This window comes from Rhinoraja longicauda, chromosome 26 (assembly GCF_053455715.1).
Source record: "Rhinoraja longicauda isolate Sanriku21f chromosome 26, sRhiLon1.1, whole genome shotgun sequence".
Lineage (NCBI taxonomy): Eukaryota > Metazoa > Chordata > Chondrichthyes > Rajiformes > Arhynchobatidae > Rhinoraja > Rhinoraja longicauda.
The window spans coordinates 10,708,370-10,725,861 of record NC_135978.1 but is presented as its reverse complement, the minus strand read 5'-3'; the positions used below and the strand labels follow the sequence as shown (position 1 = coordinate 10,725,861).

General features: G+C 41.5%; 1 protein-coding gene across 1 annotated transcript in view; it reads right to left on the bottom strand.

Moving 5' to 3' along the window:
- The window catches only part of tspoap1 (TSPO associated protein 1), a 182,883-nt gene extending 166,109 nt beyond the window's left edge, over positions 1 to 16,774 (bottom strand). Inside the window, exons 1-2 of the mRNA XM_078422547.1 lie at positions 16,687 to 16,774; positions 13,612 to 14,356 (exon numbers count right to left, since the gene is read on the bottom strand). Coding sequence (XP_078278673.1) covers positions 13,612 to 13,674 — 63 coding nt within the window. The 5' untranslated portion in view covers positions 13,675 to 14,356; positions 16,687 to 16,774. The remainder of the gene's footprint in view (positions 1 to 13,611; positions 14,357 to 16,686) is intronic.
- Between the last annotated feature and the right edge of the window lie 718 nt (positions 16,775 to 17,492).

The following is a 17,492-nucleotide window of genomic DNA, read 5'->3' as shown; positions in this document are numbered from 1 at the left end:
AGAACTGGAGAGGACTACAAAGGTAAGGAGGAATAGTCCAATAGAAATGGGAACAAAAATATAAAACACATTGATTGGAAAATGAGCCAAAATAGGATGGAATGCAAAAATACCAAAGTAGTTTAATGGTACAGTATAAGCAAACACGGCCCATGAGGGAGAAAGAAATAAACAAACATGTTGATAGAGTTAAAGAAAGTGAAGTGGAGGTCTATATGCAGCATATTTTTTTCAACATTTGTTGGTCGATTGGTAAGTAATATTCATAAATAAATAGTCAAGGTAAATTTATTTAAACAAATTGTTCCAAAAGTAGTCTCTGAGAGTCAGCTTTCACTGAAACAGTATCAGATGGTGTACAAGTACCACTAACAAGCACTGGGATCTCATCCAGTATTTCCCTGCTTATAGATAAACCATGGTACATTCTGTACAAAAACCATATATAGCTGCTTTAAGTTATATTTGTGATATAAAGTAAACATGTTACTATTTTTGCTACTCCAAAACTAATTCTACAATGAAAATTAATATTTCTACTGGATTGAACTCTCACTAAATGCATTGATGCAGAAAACCACATGTCAAACACTCTGAGCAGATGCATTTCCCCTCATGATATGAGACTCTGCCCTGTACAATAAAGACAAAAAAATATGTGGATTTAACATTAAAACTACAGATTCTTTTGCATCACTTTCCCGCTCTGAACCATGCAGAAGTGTTCCTCTGGGATTTTATATCATAACCTCATTTAAAACTTTTATTGTCCAACTGGTCCATGCTGAATGCATGCCTCCTTCAACCATTTTGTCCTATCCCAACATAATATCATCCGATCCATTTCTTTCCCTTATATTCATCGAACTTTGTTTGAACTGTATTATACAACTTGCCTCAAGAACAGCATGTATTAATTTTATGGCCTCCATTTGGGTCTCATCACCCCATTCCAGGCAACATCCTAGTGAACATCTCCTGCACCTTCTCCAAAGCCTCTATATCCCTCCAACAGTGTGGCAACCAGAGCTGCATACAATATTCCAAATGTGGCCTAACCAAAGTTTTTTACAGCTGCAACACGATTTCATCCAAATCAAATGTTTTCGTAACCTAAAAGATTGTTTCGAAAAGCCTCTCAGGCTTCTCATTCCTAGAGAAAAAGACTTATTGTGTTTCATCTTACAAGATTAATATGGGCTCACAGTTCTGTTATCATACCAGTAAATCCTTTTACAACACCTCCATTGCTAATCCAAATGTGTTCTATTGTGATGCCACAATTCCTTCCCTGATGCCACAAGATAGAGATCAGGAACAAGTATGTTTAACACAGTGCATTTCTAAACTTACCTGAGGGATAAACAAGTAGCATCTGATAAATGCAAAAGGATTTCCCTGCCGTTTAAATTTACATTCCCTTACATTTGTGAAAGCATTTTCTTTTTGTTTGATGTTGAATCCTGCCTCATTTGTTGAACACGGTTGCTTAACTACAATGTCTGAAATGTGTTAGGAGATATACTTAGAGAAAGTAGATATAGATCTAATGAAATTATTTACTTTAAACATATTTTTGACACTAATTAATACAAATAAAAATGTGTAAAACTATCATATCTGCAGACGACTCCTGAAATGCTTTATACTAATGAATTGCTTTGCTTGTGCAGTCACCATTAAACGGACCAATACAAATAAATTTACACACTGCAAAATGCTGCAGGTCGAGTATGAATTACAAATTATTTATTTTAATGTTGATAAAGTAAGCATTCCACCTTAAAATTTGAATTTTGTTTTAAAAAAAAGCATCTTAACCGTGTCATTCAAAGCAAAAAATAATTCAATCTGATCTGTGACAAGGAAAGAGTGTATCTTGTGCTAAATTAGAATCTAAAATCATCCAGAGTACAAACCTAAAACAGGCTCTGTACCTACTAAGGCAATGAAGGATTGGATTCAACAAACTCTTCGAAAATCTCTTTGAGGCTTTACCCTCAAGACAATAGTCTTTTGTTTCTGGCCAAATAGGCCAAATTAAACATACTTCAATTGCACTGTAGATCGACACAAAATGCTGGAGTGACTCAGCAGGACAGGCAGCATCTCTGGATAGAAGGAATAGGTGATGTTTCAGGTTGAGGCCCTTCTTCGTACTGAGTCAGGGGAGAGGGAGACACAAAGATAAGGAAGTGTAAGGTGTGAAAACGAGACATCAAGGAAAATGAGGAATAGATCATTGTTAGTTTGAAGATGACAACTAAGTATACAGAGATAAGATTTAATCAGGAGGACAGTCAGACTGGTTGGAGAACTAGGAAGGGAGACTTCCTTCCTCTTTTCCACTCTTCCGCTTATTTGGCCACTTCAGATTCCATTTTGGATGCCAAACTACTACCTATTTGATTCTCACTTAATACTCTGATAACGACGGCTGAAATCATGGTGTAGAGTCTTCATTTTATGCAGTTATGAAAAATAGGCAACCTCATATTATACACTGCCTGAACTTGCCCATTTTATACACTGCCTGAACTTGCTTTTCTTTAACTTCTCAAATCCATGCTGACTCTGCAGGGCTCATTCATTCAAAGGCTCTGATGATGAATTCTAGAAATTATCTTAAAATTAATAATTTACAATTATGTTAATCTGGCAAATTCATAGTTACGTAGTCCTTCTTAAAAGGAAGGAAATTTGCAATTCTCTTCCAAGGCATAATTTGTGGATCCCAAAACGTTTCAAAGTTCTGTTCCATACACCTACAAATTCAGCTTACATTATTAATGCTCTAAAATGACAGCAATAGGTCTTGATATTATAACTGTTCTATTAGTCCTATCTTCAATATATTCCACAAATCCCTCTACATTACTTATTTTTCAAACCCTTAAACTTCCAGATATTTTATCTTCTCTTTAATTCCAAATTGAAACTGAAATACATATTCAACAAGTCTTTCAATAGCCGACTGTTCCTTTGACTTTCCCGATGTCATGATCTTATTAGAAAGGCTGTCAATGGTTACAGGGAGATGAGAGGAGAGTGAGATTGAAAAGGAAAAATAGATCAGCCATAATTGAATGGCGGAGCAGACTCAATGGGCTAAATGGCCTAATTCTGCTCCTATGTGTAATAATCTCATCTTTAATGGATCCATATTCTTTTTTACCTTACATTCTTGATGTATTTATAAAATATTGGAATGCTTTCTTAATTTCCATTTTTGCATTTCTTATTAATTTTTGTTTGTTTCTATACTTCTTCCAGTATAATGGATATAACATTTTGTTTTTGCATTTGTATAAATATTTTCTTTTGGATGATATTGTATCTAACCACAGTGAATTAACTACAAAAGCAGTGCTTTTGCCTTTTAAGATTATGTACCGGCTTTGTTTCAGAGCACGTTTTCATTTGAATACCTTTTTGAAGTTTATCCATTCACATTTTAACCCAACTAATTGTATTTTATTAATTTCTTATCATGACAATTTGTTCCTATGCGATCTTCATTTCACAGATATACATAACTGAAAGGAATAAACATGGATCCAATTTTTACTTCAAAACTGTCTGTAATCTACACGCGTACAATAAAACGGCTATTCTGAGCAAGGCACAATAGGGATGTGCTCGCACATCTGTTATATTTTTCCAGCATAATTATTTAAATTATACAGATTTGTCATTCACAGGATCGTTGACACAAAAAGATGAATGATTCAAAGTTGCGCTTTGCTACTTTCAATGTTTCTTTCTACATAATGAAGCAAACAAGCTGTGGAAGAAATCTGAATGTCTTAGATAAGCAAAATGAAACAGTAGTTACAAAAAATGGACTTGACCATTAAACTGTAATTATACAACAACTAAACACTTGGTTGCTACTTTTTAATAAGATATGTAAATGCCAAGAACTAACCCTGTAACAAGTGCACCAGGCAAAGATGTAGGCACAAATGCAACGTTGCAACTCGCTGGCATGGGACCAGTAGCATTACTATGGTCAAAAATTGTTTCCTGTAACACTTTCTAGAATTCACCACATTGACGTTCAAAGGATGAATTGGTCTAGAGTTGTGTTCTCTACAGCAAAGCTTAGGGTTTCAACAATTGAAGATTCAGTGGTAAATAGCATTTCAATTCAACTCAAAGATGATCGAGAAAGCAAAATCAGAGGAGTGCAGAGACAAGGTTACAGGATTGGATTCATTTACAGAGATTGGGAGGGAGGAGAAGATGATGGAGAAATTTAAATACAAGATGAAGATTTTCAGAATGAAATGTCACTTACCCAAGAAGCACGGTAGGTCTGCAAGCAAGGAGGTGGTAGGATTTGGAGCAAATTAGGGGATGGTTAGCATATGGTTGGAAAACGTCCAGTTTCATGGAGGGGGTAAGCAGGAGTCTGGCCAAGAGTGCACTGGTATTGTCAAGTCAAGGGATAACAAAGATATCGATGGTGATTTCAGCATCAGCTAAGCTGAGGCTGGGATATAGTCAAATGGTGTTAAGAGGTACAAACGGGTGGTCACAGTGATGGTGTGGATTTATGGAGTCATAAAGTCATACGACACAGAAGCAAGTGCTTTAGCCCAATGAGTCTATGCCGACCATAAACCACCCATTTATACTAACCCTACATTAATTCAAATTTTATTCTCTCATCAATTTCCTCCAGATTCTACCACCCACCCACACGGGACAATTTATGAAGAACAATTAACCAGCTCACACATTTTAGGTTGTAGGAGGAAACCAACGTCGTCACAGGAAGAACGTGCAAACTCCACACAGTAAGTCAGGATTGAACCCAAGCCTCTGGCACTGTGAGGTAGTGGCTTGACCAGCTGTGTCATTGTGCCATCTAAAACTCTTAAATGTAATGAAAGTTGCAAACGTCTGGTTGGGTATTAGCCAGTTACTTTTAATGACTGCATCATGTTTCATACCACAGATGTTAAAGTAACTGGTATGTAAATACACACAATGGTCCTCCAATTCATTAGCATGCATCTAATTTTAAATATTCGTGCAATACTAATTCCAGAGCCTCGTGTTTCCATTTCATTTTCCCCTGGATTCCTTAAACATATCCCAATAGGTCCCAGCACATATTCTGTCTATGGGTTAATTACTGTGTTTTATCTTTCACGGATTATATGATTCATTCTGCTTTTAAACAAATCCAAATTATTGTCTTACATTTCTGTCAGTCTCTTTCACACTGTTCACCCTCACTGGTTTCTATTTCCTTTCATGTCTTTGATAAGGTTCTGAGCAAAACTCGCTTCCACGGCCACATTTCTTTCCACAGTGAATGTCTCCGCCTCCAGCTCGTCCCACCTAGATTTCAACTCGAATTTCGTCCGTCACATTTCAGACCCACTCAGGATCGGATGTATGCTCACACCATTCATCGTTTCTCGAGGCAACGTTCTTGCTGTTTATGATTGGTATCTCTTTCCATAGATCCTGTTTGACTGGCTGAGTTCTTCCAGCATTTCTGTTTGGTTCCAGAATTTGCAATTTTATTTATTTTTTCCATCTACTTCATCCTTTTTCTCTTTAATAATCATTGAACCGATGCACTCTGTGTGTATTCACCGTTTCCCCATTTATTCTCCATGAATCCATCATCTCTGTGGGTCCCATCTTATTGTATCACTTCTCTTTTTATACCTGTGAAATACACTAAACTTTCTTCTTCAAAACAAATTGAGATATTTTTTCTTATATTAGCTTTTTTTCCTTAGTCCATTCAATATCTTTCTTTATTTAGTCACGATCTCTCACAATAATCATACCAACAATGAATGATTATGCCTTCAATTGTCAAGGGTGTTAAGAATCAATACAGAATATTCAATGTTCTTGACAACTCTGGCAGATGTTGACAAATGTTGGGCATCTGCCTCAGCCCATCAAGGTTTTTCAGCCACTTGGAGGCCAGAGCTTTACATTTTGTAAGGCCAGATCTTCGACATGGTTCATGGCCTAGCACACCCTTCCATCCGGACAACAAAGGCACTGATGGCAGACAAGTTCATGTGACATTGGTTGCGCAAACAGGTCGGCAAGGTGGCCAGAGCGTGCATCCCCTGTCAAACCTCCAAGATTCAGCGATACATCAAGGCGCCACTGCAAGACTTCAACCACATCCATGTCGACAACGTTGGACTGCTGCCCCCATCCAAAGGTGTCACCCACCTCTTCACCACCGTGGACAGATTCACGAGATGGCCAGAAGCCATCCCGTTCTCCGATACCTCCGCTGAGACCTGGATGAAGTTATCTTGAACTTATTCCAGTCCATCGACTCAAGAAACTCCTGAAGAAAAATAACCACAGATGCTGGTACAAATCGAAGGTAACACAAAATGCTGGAGTAACTCAGCAGGGCAGGCAGCATCTAGGAGAGAGGGAATGGGTGACGTTTCGGGTCGAGACCCTTCTTCAGAAAGTCCTGAAGTAGACCGTCAGCCTCCTCAGACCACTGCTGTAATATTGTTCTCAATGGTGCCACACGTTTCAATCGCCATCTATAAGCCAGCAGGAGCAGCACCGACTGATGATCAGACTGGTTGAAATGAGTGTGAGGATGGCGCGATAGGTATGCTCAATGGTGGTGTAGCAACGGAAAAGAGTGTTGACAGCCCACATGGGGCAGAATGCATGCTGATGGTATTTAGGGTTTAAGTTCCTGAAGATCAAAGTCGCCGGTGATGATGGCATGGTATCAGTATTTGCTGCCTCAAGAGAGTTGACCATACTGTAAATTTGTCTTGTGCCAACATGGCGTGTGCTTAGAGTGCAGACCACCGACAAGATGGTAGAGATCATTGGCTGCAGTGTTTTGGGATTACTGGGAAAGATGCTATTTAAATGCGTTTTATTTCTTGCTTTTTGTTATTTTGATTGGAAAATCGGGTTCATTGTCAAAATTCAGGTTCAAATTAAATCAGATGACGTGGAAATAGCAGAATCTAGGAGAACCATCCAAATCCTTGTCTAACCTCTGCTCACCTCAAAATCCATGGTTCAAACATTAAAATCCTGGACTAAAATCCAGGGCTCCAGTTATGACATGTTCTTTCGGTCTGTTTCAGCATCGAATCGTATAGAATTACAGAGTTAAATGCTATTATATCAAGTGTGAGACTCTTATTGACTGTCAATTAATCACTTTTGCAGTGCAAAGCATTATTTCTCCTCTAAAATATCACCATTATCAGTCAATGCACAATTATTTAGCAATGACTAAACACCATCTGAACGAAGAACCTTTGAGTTCCAGAGTTGACGTCATCAAAAATCCAAATCTAAATAGTATTTCCAAAATTGTACATTGTATTTTGTATTTGAGGAAAAGTCTTCACTGACACATTATATTGGTTTATGTGGGCCTAAAAGTAATATTCTCTGTTTTCCGCGAGGTCTGCAGCTTAACTGACACAGAATACAGCAGGAAGGTGGAGGAGAAACAGCTTCTCTGAGAGACACACACCAGGAAAGTGTGTCAGTCACACTCCAGCTATGCTCAGTATAAATACAGCCACCATCCTGAATGGACAGCATGCAACCAGCAGGCAGAGACGCAATTGCTGAAATTAATTTTAGGAAAGTCCAGCAGACCACAAAGAAAGGGGTGATTCGCAGTTGGAACTGGCAAGCAGCTCATGTACGTGGGATAATTAGACTAATAGGAGTTAGCATTCCTGTCACACCATCAGCAGCTGCCACAGCAGGGCTAACATTCCCAGAGGATTGCAGGCCTGTGATCAGTATGGCAGGGATTAGGGCCTCCTTCAGATACCAGATCCTATTAATAATCCCTTCGCTGCAAGATGCTTATTTCTGGCAGCTCCCATCAAGGTGACAGAGGACATTTGCCTCCCTGACTCTATTAATAATGTATTCCTGCTCATGTAGCCAACTCCCAAGTTAAATAATCTTACCTCTCCTGAATGTCTCATTGATAAAAATAAACTCCTAACTACACAGCCATTTGGGCATTGCAGTTATCTCCACTCACTCCAGTATGCACAACAATCCCCCAGCGGATTCTGCAGGATTTTTGTTCTTGCTTACTAATGCAATGCTAGATTTATGTTTATTCAGATTAAAAATAAAAATGTAAATTAGAGTGCATTCAACATGACGTTTCTAGTAAGCAATCTAATGCTTTGAGCCAGCACTCAAAACAAATTTGATCTGAACCCTTCATGGAATGACATTCATAAGATGCGGAAGGAAATTCTTGAGGTGCTTTATACATTTAGGTTTGCAGTTTCACCTTCTTTCTCCAGTCTCTAAATTGCTAATATTATCATTCTGTATGTTCAAGGTTCATTCCAATCCTTTAAATCAGCTTAACCTCCAATCTTCTTAAGAATTCCATGTTTTGTTGTGCTATACTCTAAAATGCCAAAATATTCATTTTTAACATGCCACTCATCTCCCGATCACTGTTGTAACTAACTAATCATCCAAACAGTTTATAACCCGCCCACACGTGTTTCTCTAAACCATAGCTGGGTGCACTTTAATGCTCATCGCACAATTCTGTGGAGAAAGAAACAAGGCTGACCTTTCCTTCCAACATTAGCTCTATTCCTCTCTCCACAAGAGCTGCCTGAACTGCTGGATATTTCCAGGATTTTCAGTTTTTATTTTTTATTTCCAGCATCTGCTGTTTTCTGCTTTTAGATTATTTTAAAGTCATTCAAATGGTCAGGTAACTGAGCAGGTTTTTTAATTAATACTTTGTCTAGATAGCAATATGGGGTACGGGTTGGGGATGGTATAAATGAACATTCTAGCAAAGATCGGGAAAGAGAATAGTCAATTGAAAGCTTTCAGACAGTGTTTATATCCTGACCTAAACTAAACTGTGAAACTGCATTTGAAGGAATAATCCCTGTAGAAATTAGCAACGATTCCAACCAATCTGTTGCTAACGTCCATCAACCATCACATGATGCATGACACTTGAATGTGGTAACTAGTATATCTAAAAACCTGGTGAAACATTTTAAAATTGACTCAGACATGCATAATTACATGACAGTAGAAAGACCAAAAGAATCTTTAAGACCATGTTTGTTCCAAAAAAACACGGTGATGTAGCTTTTCATACAAAGTAATTATGGTTTCTTACGCCTGTGTTTGACGCGTAATATTGGCGAAATAACATTTTAGAACTTCTCATGTTTAAAGCCTAGAAATATAATTCTTTTAAAATCTTGTGCATTGATGTACATCCAATATTAATTAATCAGATAACCGTAAATGATCTAAGGCAATCACAAAAACGAAAGTGAAGGTTTCATTGAAAGGTTCCACTGAAAGCAGTGAGCTTCACATTAATGTTTTGGGCAGAGAGCAATGTGGGCAAGAAAATTCAACATGTTCCTTATTTCAAAACAAAATTTAAAGATGGGCAATAATGAAGATATGCCGAGTTAGGAGTTTGCCTTTACCAAAGTCAGTTAATAGGAGATCCGATATTGAGAGATCATCTTCTTTGTAACTGGTATTTTGATATCGCAGTCTTTGCATTCCTGAGAGGTACAGTGACTCAGCCAAGATGGAGAATGAGCCGGACATTGTCTGGTAAATCAGAGCCACATTGTTAAAATAATTTAAGAGCAGATGAGTACTTCTCACCCAAGGCAGTCATGTAGTAAAATCGATACAGCTTTCTCCCTCCCCATTCAACACTAAAAATGTCTGGATTGTTGGACAATGGGTTTGTGAGCCATACTTTATAACTATTTGTGTGTCATTCTTTTTATTTAGTGTAATCTGATGTATTATAACACTTTTCAGTCAATATATGTTAACATCTTGTTCAAATAAGGACTAAATCGTGCAGATTTATTGTTGACGGACTATTTATGGGGATAGTACCTGCGGATAACATCCATTACCATATTGCTTATTTTCTTAACACATCCTGTGTTTTAGTTTTTAGTTTTAATGATACAGCACGGAAACAGGCTCTTCGGCCCACCAAGTTCCTGCTGACCAGCACTCCATACACCAGCACTATGCTGCATGCTAGGGACAATTTGTAATATTTACCGAAGCCAATTAACAACAAATCTGCACGTCTTTGGAGTGTGGGAGGAAACTGGAGCACTCGGGGAAAACCCATGTGGTCGCAGGGAGAACGTACAAACTATGTACAGACAGAGCCCGTGGTCAGGATCGATCCCTGATCTAACGCTATGCCAATGTGCCGCCCTGTCACACCCTAGCCCTCTGCTCTGCCCAGAAATCCATTTTTGTTTTCATCAACTCTTCACCAACATCCTATGTCTGTCAGAAGTTAAACTTCCACTCGTATAGTAAAGCCAATGTACATTTTTCAACCACCCCTATTGGTTCTGGAATTACAGATGCCTCACAACTTCAACCCCTAGGATGAACCATATCCGAGACTCAACGTTGCTAATAATTTGCTGGCATTCCTGCTGCCAAGCCACAATAAATGCATTGATTATAACACAAATAATCCAATTAATTCCAATTTTTTGTGAATCCCACATTTTCTTCAGGAAAAACCTCTGGACTCTGATCTTTTATTCTTTGTCTCCAACCAAGCCTCTTATCTGTTTTAATCTGGAGGTTTTGCATCTCACAACTTCATTTCTACTTTCCCCTCCATGTCCTTTTTGACCGGCACAAAACTCTGTAGCCTGAGAACTCCTTCGAGGCCCTCATTGTGCAATTCTTATCAAGATTGTTGAATTATTAGATCAATCTGGAAATACAACACCCATTCGTTTTCCTCTTCATTCTCATCATGGAGCACCCTTAAACAGTCCTTTAAAATGAAACAGTGATTCATTTGTACTACTTCCAATATAATGATTGCCATCAGTGCTCATGATGTGATCTTCTCTACAGTGGAGAAACCAAATGTAGAATGGGCGATCATTTTATGGAGCACCTTCATTCAGTCCATGGGGATCACATGGACCACCCTGTGCCTCTGGTCCCTGCACTTTAATTCTCCATCCAATTCCCCATCTGACCTATCTGCCTGTCTGTGGCCTCCTGCATGTCTTAAAATTATTGGGTTAATTATTTAAGCAAGGCTTAAAATTAGCCTGAGGAACAGCACCCCTTTTTCCATTTGTGCATATTGCAACCATTGGGAGTCAATACTGAATTTAACAATTTCAGGTAACTGATTTTCTCTATGGCCAGACAGGTTTTCCATTTGTAATAGTAACTTTTTTCCTCTCTTCTCAGACACTCTCTGATATGCTGGATATTTCCAGCATTCACCTTTTACTTTCCTACAATACCTCCAACCTGCATTCCATTCCACAGATTTTCCATACTCATTTGCTTCTCTCCCCAACCGCCCAGCTTCATAAAGAGCTTAGTATCCTGACAAACCTGACCAAACCCAATCAAAACTATTCCCATTGTCCTCGCCATCCTTCCCCTAACCTCACCCCTCTTTCTGCAACTGAAAACTCACTTGTTCTTTCACTTTGCCAGTTTCCCTCAGGCCCTTCAACCTGAAACATTAACTCTGTTTAACTTTCCACAAATGCTGCCTTATCCATGAGGGCTTTTATTATTTCCTGTTCATACCCCGACAGCTAAATTTAAACATTCCCAAATATATTCTTCTCACAGCCAAATAACATAACTGTCATGTCCCCTGACATGAAGCAGCATTATCTAAATGCACCTCACACAAAACACACTTGCCAACAAATTATGTACGAGGTAGAAACACAAGCACACAAATGTTGTTGGACACATTGAAACAGATAATTAAAAGCTCTGCCTGATAGAAGAATCAACATAATTTTCAGTTCTAAAATGCTATTTAATTATCCTCTGCTATTTAAAACAGGAGCCCAGCTGGAATTAGATGTTCTATCATGACTATTTCTTGTTGGGCGGCACGGTAGCGCAGCGGTAGAGTTGCTGCTTTACAGCGAATGCAGCGCCGGAGACTCAGGTTCGATCCTGACTACGGGTGCTGTACTGTAAGGAGTTTGTACGTTCTCCCCGTGACCTGCGTGGGTTTTCTCCGAGATCTTCGGTTTCCTCCCACACTCCAAAGACGTACAGGTATGTAGGTTAATTGGCTGGGTAAATGTAAAAATTGTCCCTAGTGGGTGTAGGATAGTGTTAATGTACGGGGATCGCTGGGCGGCACGGACTTGGAGGGCCGAAAAGGCCTGTTTCCGGCTGTATATATATGATATGATATGATATGGATACACCAGCAAATGTAGATCAACTCCAAAAGTCTCACCCTGCAATCAGAAAGGGAAATGAGTAGAGTAAAGCGTAAAGATGATTCTAAAAAAATCAAATGCCCAAATACCAGAATATATCCAACAATTGCCACAGAGGGTCAGGCAGAATATGAATGGCAAGAAATAGAGCAAAATAACTCTGGTAAGAATTGAGGATTCATTAACATCTGGATAACAATTATTTTTAATACATTTTGGACAGAAATATTATAATGTAATAATTTTCAACAATTTGTACATGTTGGAATAATCTGATAAACCATGAAACAACCAAACTCAGAACACCAAGAGGCACACAGCAAAAACAACCACAATGATTTAAGAAATCATCAGCAAAACCAAATCACACTGAAAAGCACACAACTTTCCACCAGTGATCAGAAGGATTCTGACCCGACACGTCACCAATCCATGTTCTCCAGGTATGCTGCCTGTCCCTCTGAACTACTCCAGCACTCTTGTCTTTTTTTTATAAACCAGCATCTACAGTTCCTTGTTTCTAAGCAGATTGATTTGTCTGACTCATTGCTAGTAAGTCACAAGGACTATGATGCATTTACTTCATGCCTTTAACATGGCAACATGTTGTCAACTTTGATCGAGCCACATAAGGAGACGCCTGATGACCAAAGGTTTGGTTTAAGGGCTTTTTCGGAGAACCTTAATCACAAGCAGCAAAGTATAGGGACATTAGGAGCCTGAGGGTAGCCTAGTGTCACTGCGGGTAGAGTGGCTGCTTCACATCGCCAGAGACCGAGGTGCGATCCTGCGGTCAAGTGCTGTCTGTGTGGAGATTGCACGTTCTCCCTGTGACCACATGGCCTTCCTCCGGGTTTTCGGTTTAATCCTACATTCCAAAGTGCAGGTCGGTAGGTCAATTATCCTCTGTAGTTTGCCCCCAGTGTGTGCGTGAGGGAGTACATCTGAGGGGAGTTGATGAAAATATGAGTAGAAAAAAGTGTCTAAATGCAAATGGATGGATGATGGTCAGCACAGACATGGTGGGCCAAAGGGCCTGTTTCTGTGCTGCATGACTCTAACTCTGAGGGCAGAAGAACATTGGCAATGGTAATGCATTCAGGTTATTAACAAGCACAGAAATTTTGAGTTGGAAAGGTCTCTGGGGAAAGAGATTTGGGCTAAGGAGGGATATGAACACAAAGATGATATTAAAACCAACCACTTCACCTGAGCTCATATCCTACTCATCTAACTTTGCCTGTAACTTTGATCGATATTCTGATACCTCACGGGAACCCATGATCAACAGATGCACTATATGAATTGCTTTAAAAAAAACAGAACATCTTACCGTGCTGCTTGTAACAAAAAGTGGTTGAGAGGGAGTCTGCAGCTGCCATCTTCCTGAGGACATGGATACGGGGAATAGATGCCACAAAGGAGATCTGTGACAGACCCTGAAACCACCATATGGGTACCTGGTACTGTATGACTGTATTTATACTGTTCTTGTCAGTAAAAAGGAATCATAAAATTGCTTAAGAGTAACATAAAGCCATAGAGAAGTATAGCACGAGCAACTTCTTGTTTCCGCAGTTTCTGGGCAGTTGCTAAGAGTTAGTTTGCTATTGTGTGTCCCTTGGAAATGTTACCAGGAAACACAAGGTCTGTTACGATTAGAATATCCCTTGCTCATTCAGAAACATATCCCTTGCTAATTCAATGGAAGATATCCACTCTGTATAATTTCTTTCAGGTTTTCAACAGAGGCAATTCCTTCCAGTAGGTTACAAATGATGACTATTTTGGACAGTTTCTCTGGAAAGTCATTGGCGGTTGTCAAATTAGGAATGTAGATTGTACGTTCACAAGGAAGTACCTGTTTGACAGGTGTTTCACCAGTCCATTGAATCGTATACCGCTGATATGTAGAGGGATTCGTCAGCAGAGTTTTTCTCATGGCTTGCACCCATTGCTACATTTCCTCCAAGCTGCAAGTGCACCATCGGGATTCAGTAGTAATGCTCTTGTATTATTTTCCCTTTGTGTCTTCCCCTTTGCAGAATCTTGTCACCAACAATCCAGATTCCGGTTTTCTTAAATGAAAGATCAAACATATTTACAAATCTGTTTGGAGACACAAGAGACAGCAGATGCTGGAATCTTGAACAAAGAAGCTGCTGGAATGACTTAGTGGATCAGGCAGCACCTCGGGAAGACATGGATATTCAACGGTTCGGGACAGGAGCCTTCTTCAGACTAATAGTGGTAGGCAGGAGAAAACTGAAAGATGTGGAGTGAGACAAGGCCTGGCAAGTGATAGATGAAGGGTCTGAAGAAAGGTCTTGACCCAAAACGTCACCCATTCCTTCTCTCCAGAGATGCTGCCTGACCCGCTGAGTTACTCCAGCATTTTGTGTCTTTCCTTCGATTTAAACCAGCATCTGCAGTTTTTCCTACACAAGTGATAGATGGATACAGGTGAGGGATTTATTTATCGGTAGATGGGTGGACAAAGGCTAGACATTAAAAGGGGACAAAAAGATATAAAATGAGGTGTAAAATTGAAGCTAAACGAAGCATTATAGGTGGAAAGGGATGCAGGGAAGAGGAAATGGGGTCTGGATAATGGGTGGGGCACGAGGAGTAGAGGGCGGAATTGGTTTGAAAGGTGTCAACCCAACACACCATCTGTGTATTCCTTCCACAGATGCTGCCTAACCCACTGAGTTCCTCCAGCACTTTCTATTTTACAAATCTGTTTTATTCATTTTCCTTCGATGGTATTCATTCCATGCAGGACTGGGACTAGAGCAAATGATTAATGCAAGTGTGCATGAAAATGAAAGTGGCTTCCCTTCGACACTTGGCTGAGATGTCAAAAGAGAGCAGGTGTTCAAAGGATAGTGTTCAAAGGAAAACATGGATATGCAGTGAATGTAGAGATGTAGATCAAGTGCTGACAGATGAGATTAGTTTATCTTGACAATATGTTCAGCACAGTCTGAAGGGCCTGTTCCTGTGTTGTACTGTTCTATGCTCTAACCATGGGGCTGGAACAAAATGACTGAATGTGGTGAGGATATTTCCAGTCATCATCATCGGCGGTCACTCGAAGTGAGTCTGACTGTCCTCTCCATAGGGTCGGACGCCTGTGCGTGACTTTGTTTAACATGGGGAGACTGGTGCATAGACAGCCACCACACTGTCCTTAACAGATCTGGGTCAGGATCCAGTGGCATGGAGTCCAAGACGACCAAGGACCCTTTTCTGCTGCAGCCTTCATTCCCCCTTCCCAGCCATTGTGACGCTCCACTAAAGTCAGCCATCATCCTCCACCTGTTCCACCGTTGAGGTCTTGGTTGGATTGCGCTTTGACAGGTACCTCCCCCTCGACCTTACCACCATGGGTGACCCTACTAGGAGCATAGCTCCAGACAACATCGCTCTCAGGACCACACAAGCTTCTCCACCACAATATTTCCAGTAGTGAGTGAGTCAGGGACCAGAGGGCACAGCCAAAGAATAAAAGGATGCACCTTTAAAATGGAGTTGAAAAGGAATTTATTTTGCCAGAGGGTGGTGAATCTGTGGAATTCATTGCCACAGAAGCCAGTGGCCAAGACATTGGGTATTTTTAAAGCGGAGATTGATAGGTCCTTGATTAGTAAGGGTGCCTAAGGTTACAGGGAGAAAGTAGGAAAATGGGGTTGACAAGGAAAAATAGATCAGCCACGTTAGAATGGAGCAGACTCGATGGGCCAAATGGCCTCATTCTGCTCCTATGTCCAATGGCTAGGATTAAATACTATGTCTAGTTCTGGTCTATACATAAACGTACAAAAGTACAAATGGAGGCAAAGGAGAAATTCCAAAAGATTGATATCTACTATTAGAGACTTGAGTAACATGGAAAGAGCTTGCTCCCTCATTGACTCAGATTTAATTCACTGTGACTCAAGTCTGTCCTTTGGTCTCAATGCCGCAGAGACCAGCGGCTCCCTGCAGGGGCCCGACTCCGGCACCAGGGGGCGCTCCAGCGCGAAGCCCCGCCCCCGCCGAGGCTCCTACCCGGATCGCGCCAGCGCGCCCCTGCTGGTGGAGGGGCGCAGTTGCAGCCGCAGCGCCGAGCGGCGGCGGTGGCGGAGCCTGGGGACGAACGGGCCCTTCCTTTCCCGGGGCCACGCCGAGTCTGCCCTCCCCCCACCCACCCACCCGAACACGGGCTCCTCAAAGGGGCTCACGAAGGCCGTGTAGCCCCAGCTCCCGAGCCGGATTACTGGGCGCCGCCGTTCTCCGCAACCCCGCCGAGGCCTTCAATCTTAATCCCACTGACAAAATAATGCTCGGTTTCTTCACTAATCGTTCCATCCGAAACCCGCACCCGCTCGGCGCAAACTACGCGGGGCCACGGCCGGCCACTCACCTGGAGACGGCGGCGGCGCCGCCATGCGACCGTTACCTGAGCAACGGAGGACCGGGAGAGGCGGGCCGCAGCGCCACCTGGCGGTCACTGGTGGCATCGCGGGACCGCAGCGCCGCCTGGCGGTCACTGGTGGCATCGCAGCGTCGCCCGGCGGTCACTGGTGGCATCGCGGGACCTCAGCACCTCCCGGCGGTCACTGGTGGCATCGCGGGACCGCAGCTACGCCCGACGGCCACTGGTGGCATCGCGGGACCGCAGCGCCTCCCGGCGGTCACTGGTGGCATCGCGGGACCGCAGCGCCGCCCGGTGGTCACTGGTGGCTTCGCGGGATCGCAGCGCCGCCGGGCGGCCACTGGTGGCATCGCGGGGCCGCCGCGCCATCAGGTCACAGGGTTAGCACCACTGCAATGCCCACTGTGGTGAGCATTGGAATCCTATCGCCACAGTCATCATCCAAACTTGTTTTTTGGATGACAAATAAAGATATCTTGTAAGATATCTTGTAGGGGAATCCTGTCATTTCCACACAGCCCTGCAAGAGATAATCGCCAGAAAAAACAATTGTTTCTTTTTCCAGGACAGTCCCTTGAGGCCGAAGTTGACTGGCTTCCATTTAGGAATTAGGGGATTGCTAAATGGGTCAAATTGCATACACTACCAATACATGCAACAGGTACATTCTTACCTTTAAAAAGCCACCAAAAGACCAATTTTTGTGCTGTAAAAAATGAGGAAGAAGCTGGAGAATCCGGCGAAGAGGAACCAGGACAAGGGCTGCCAAGCCCAAACACCCAAGCAGCTAGGAG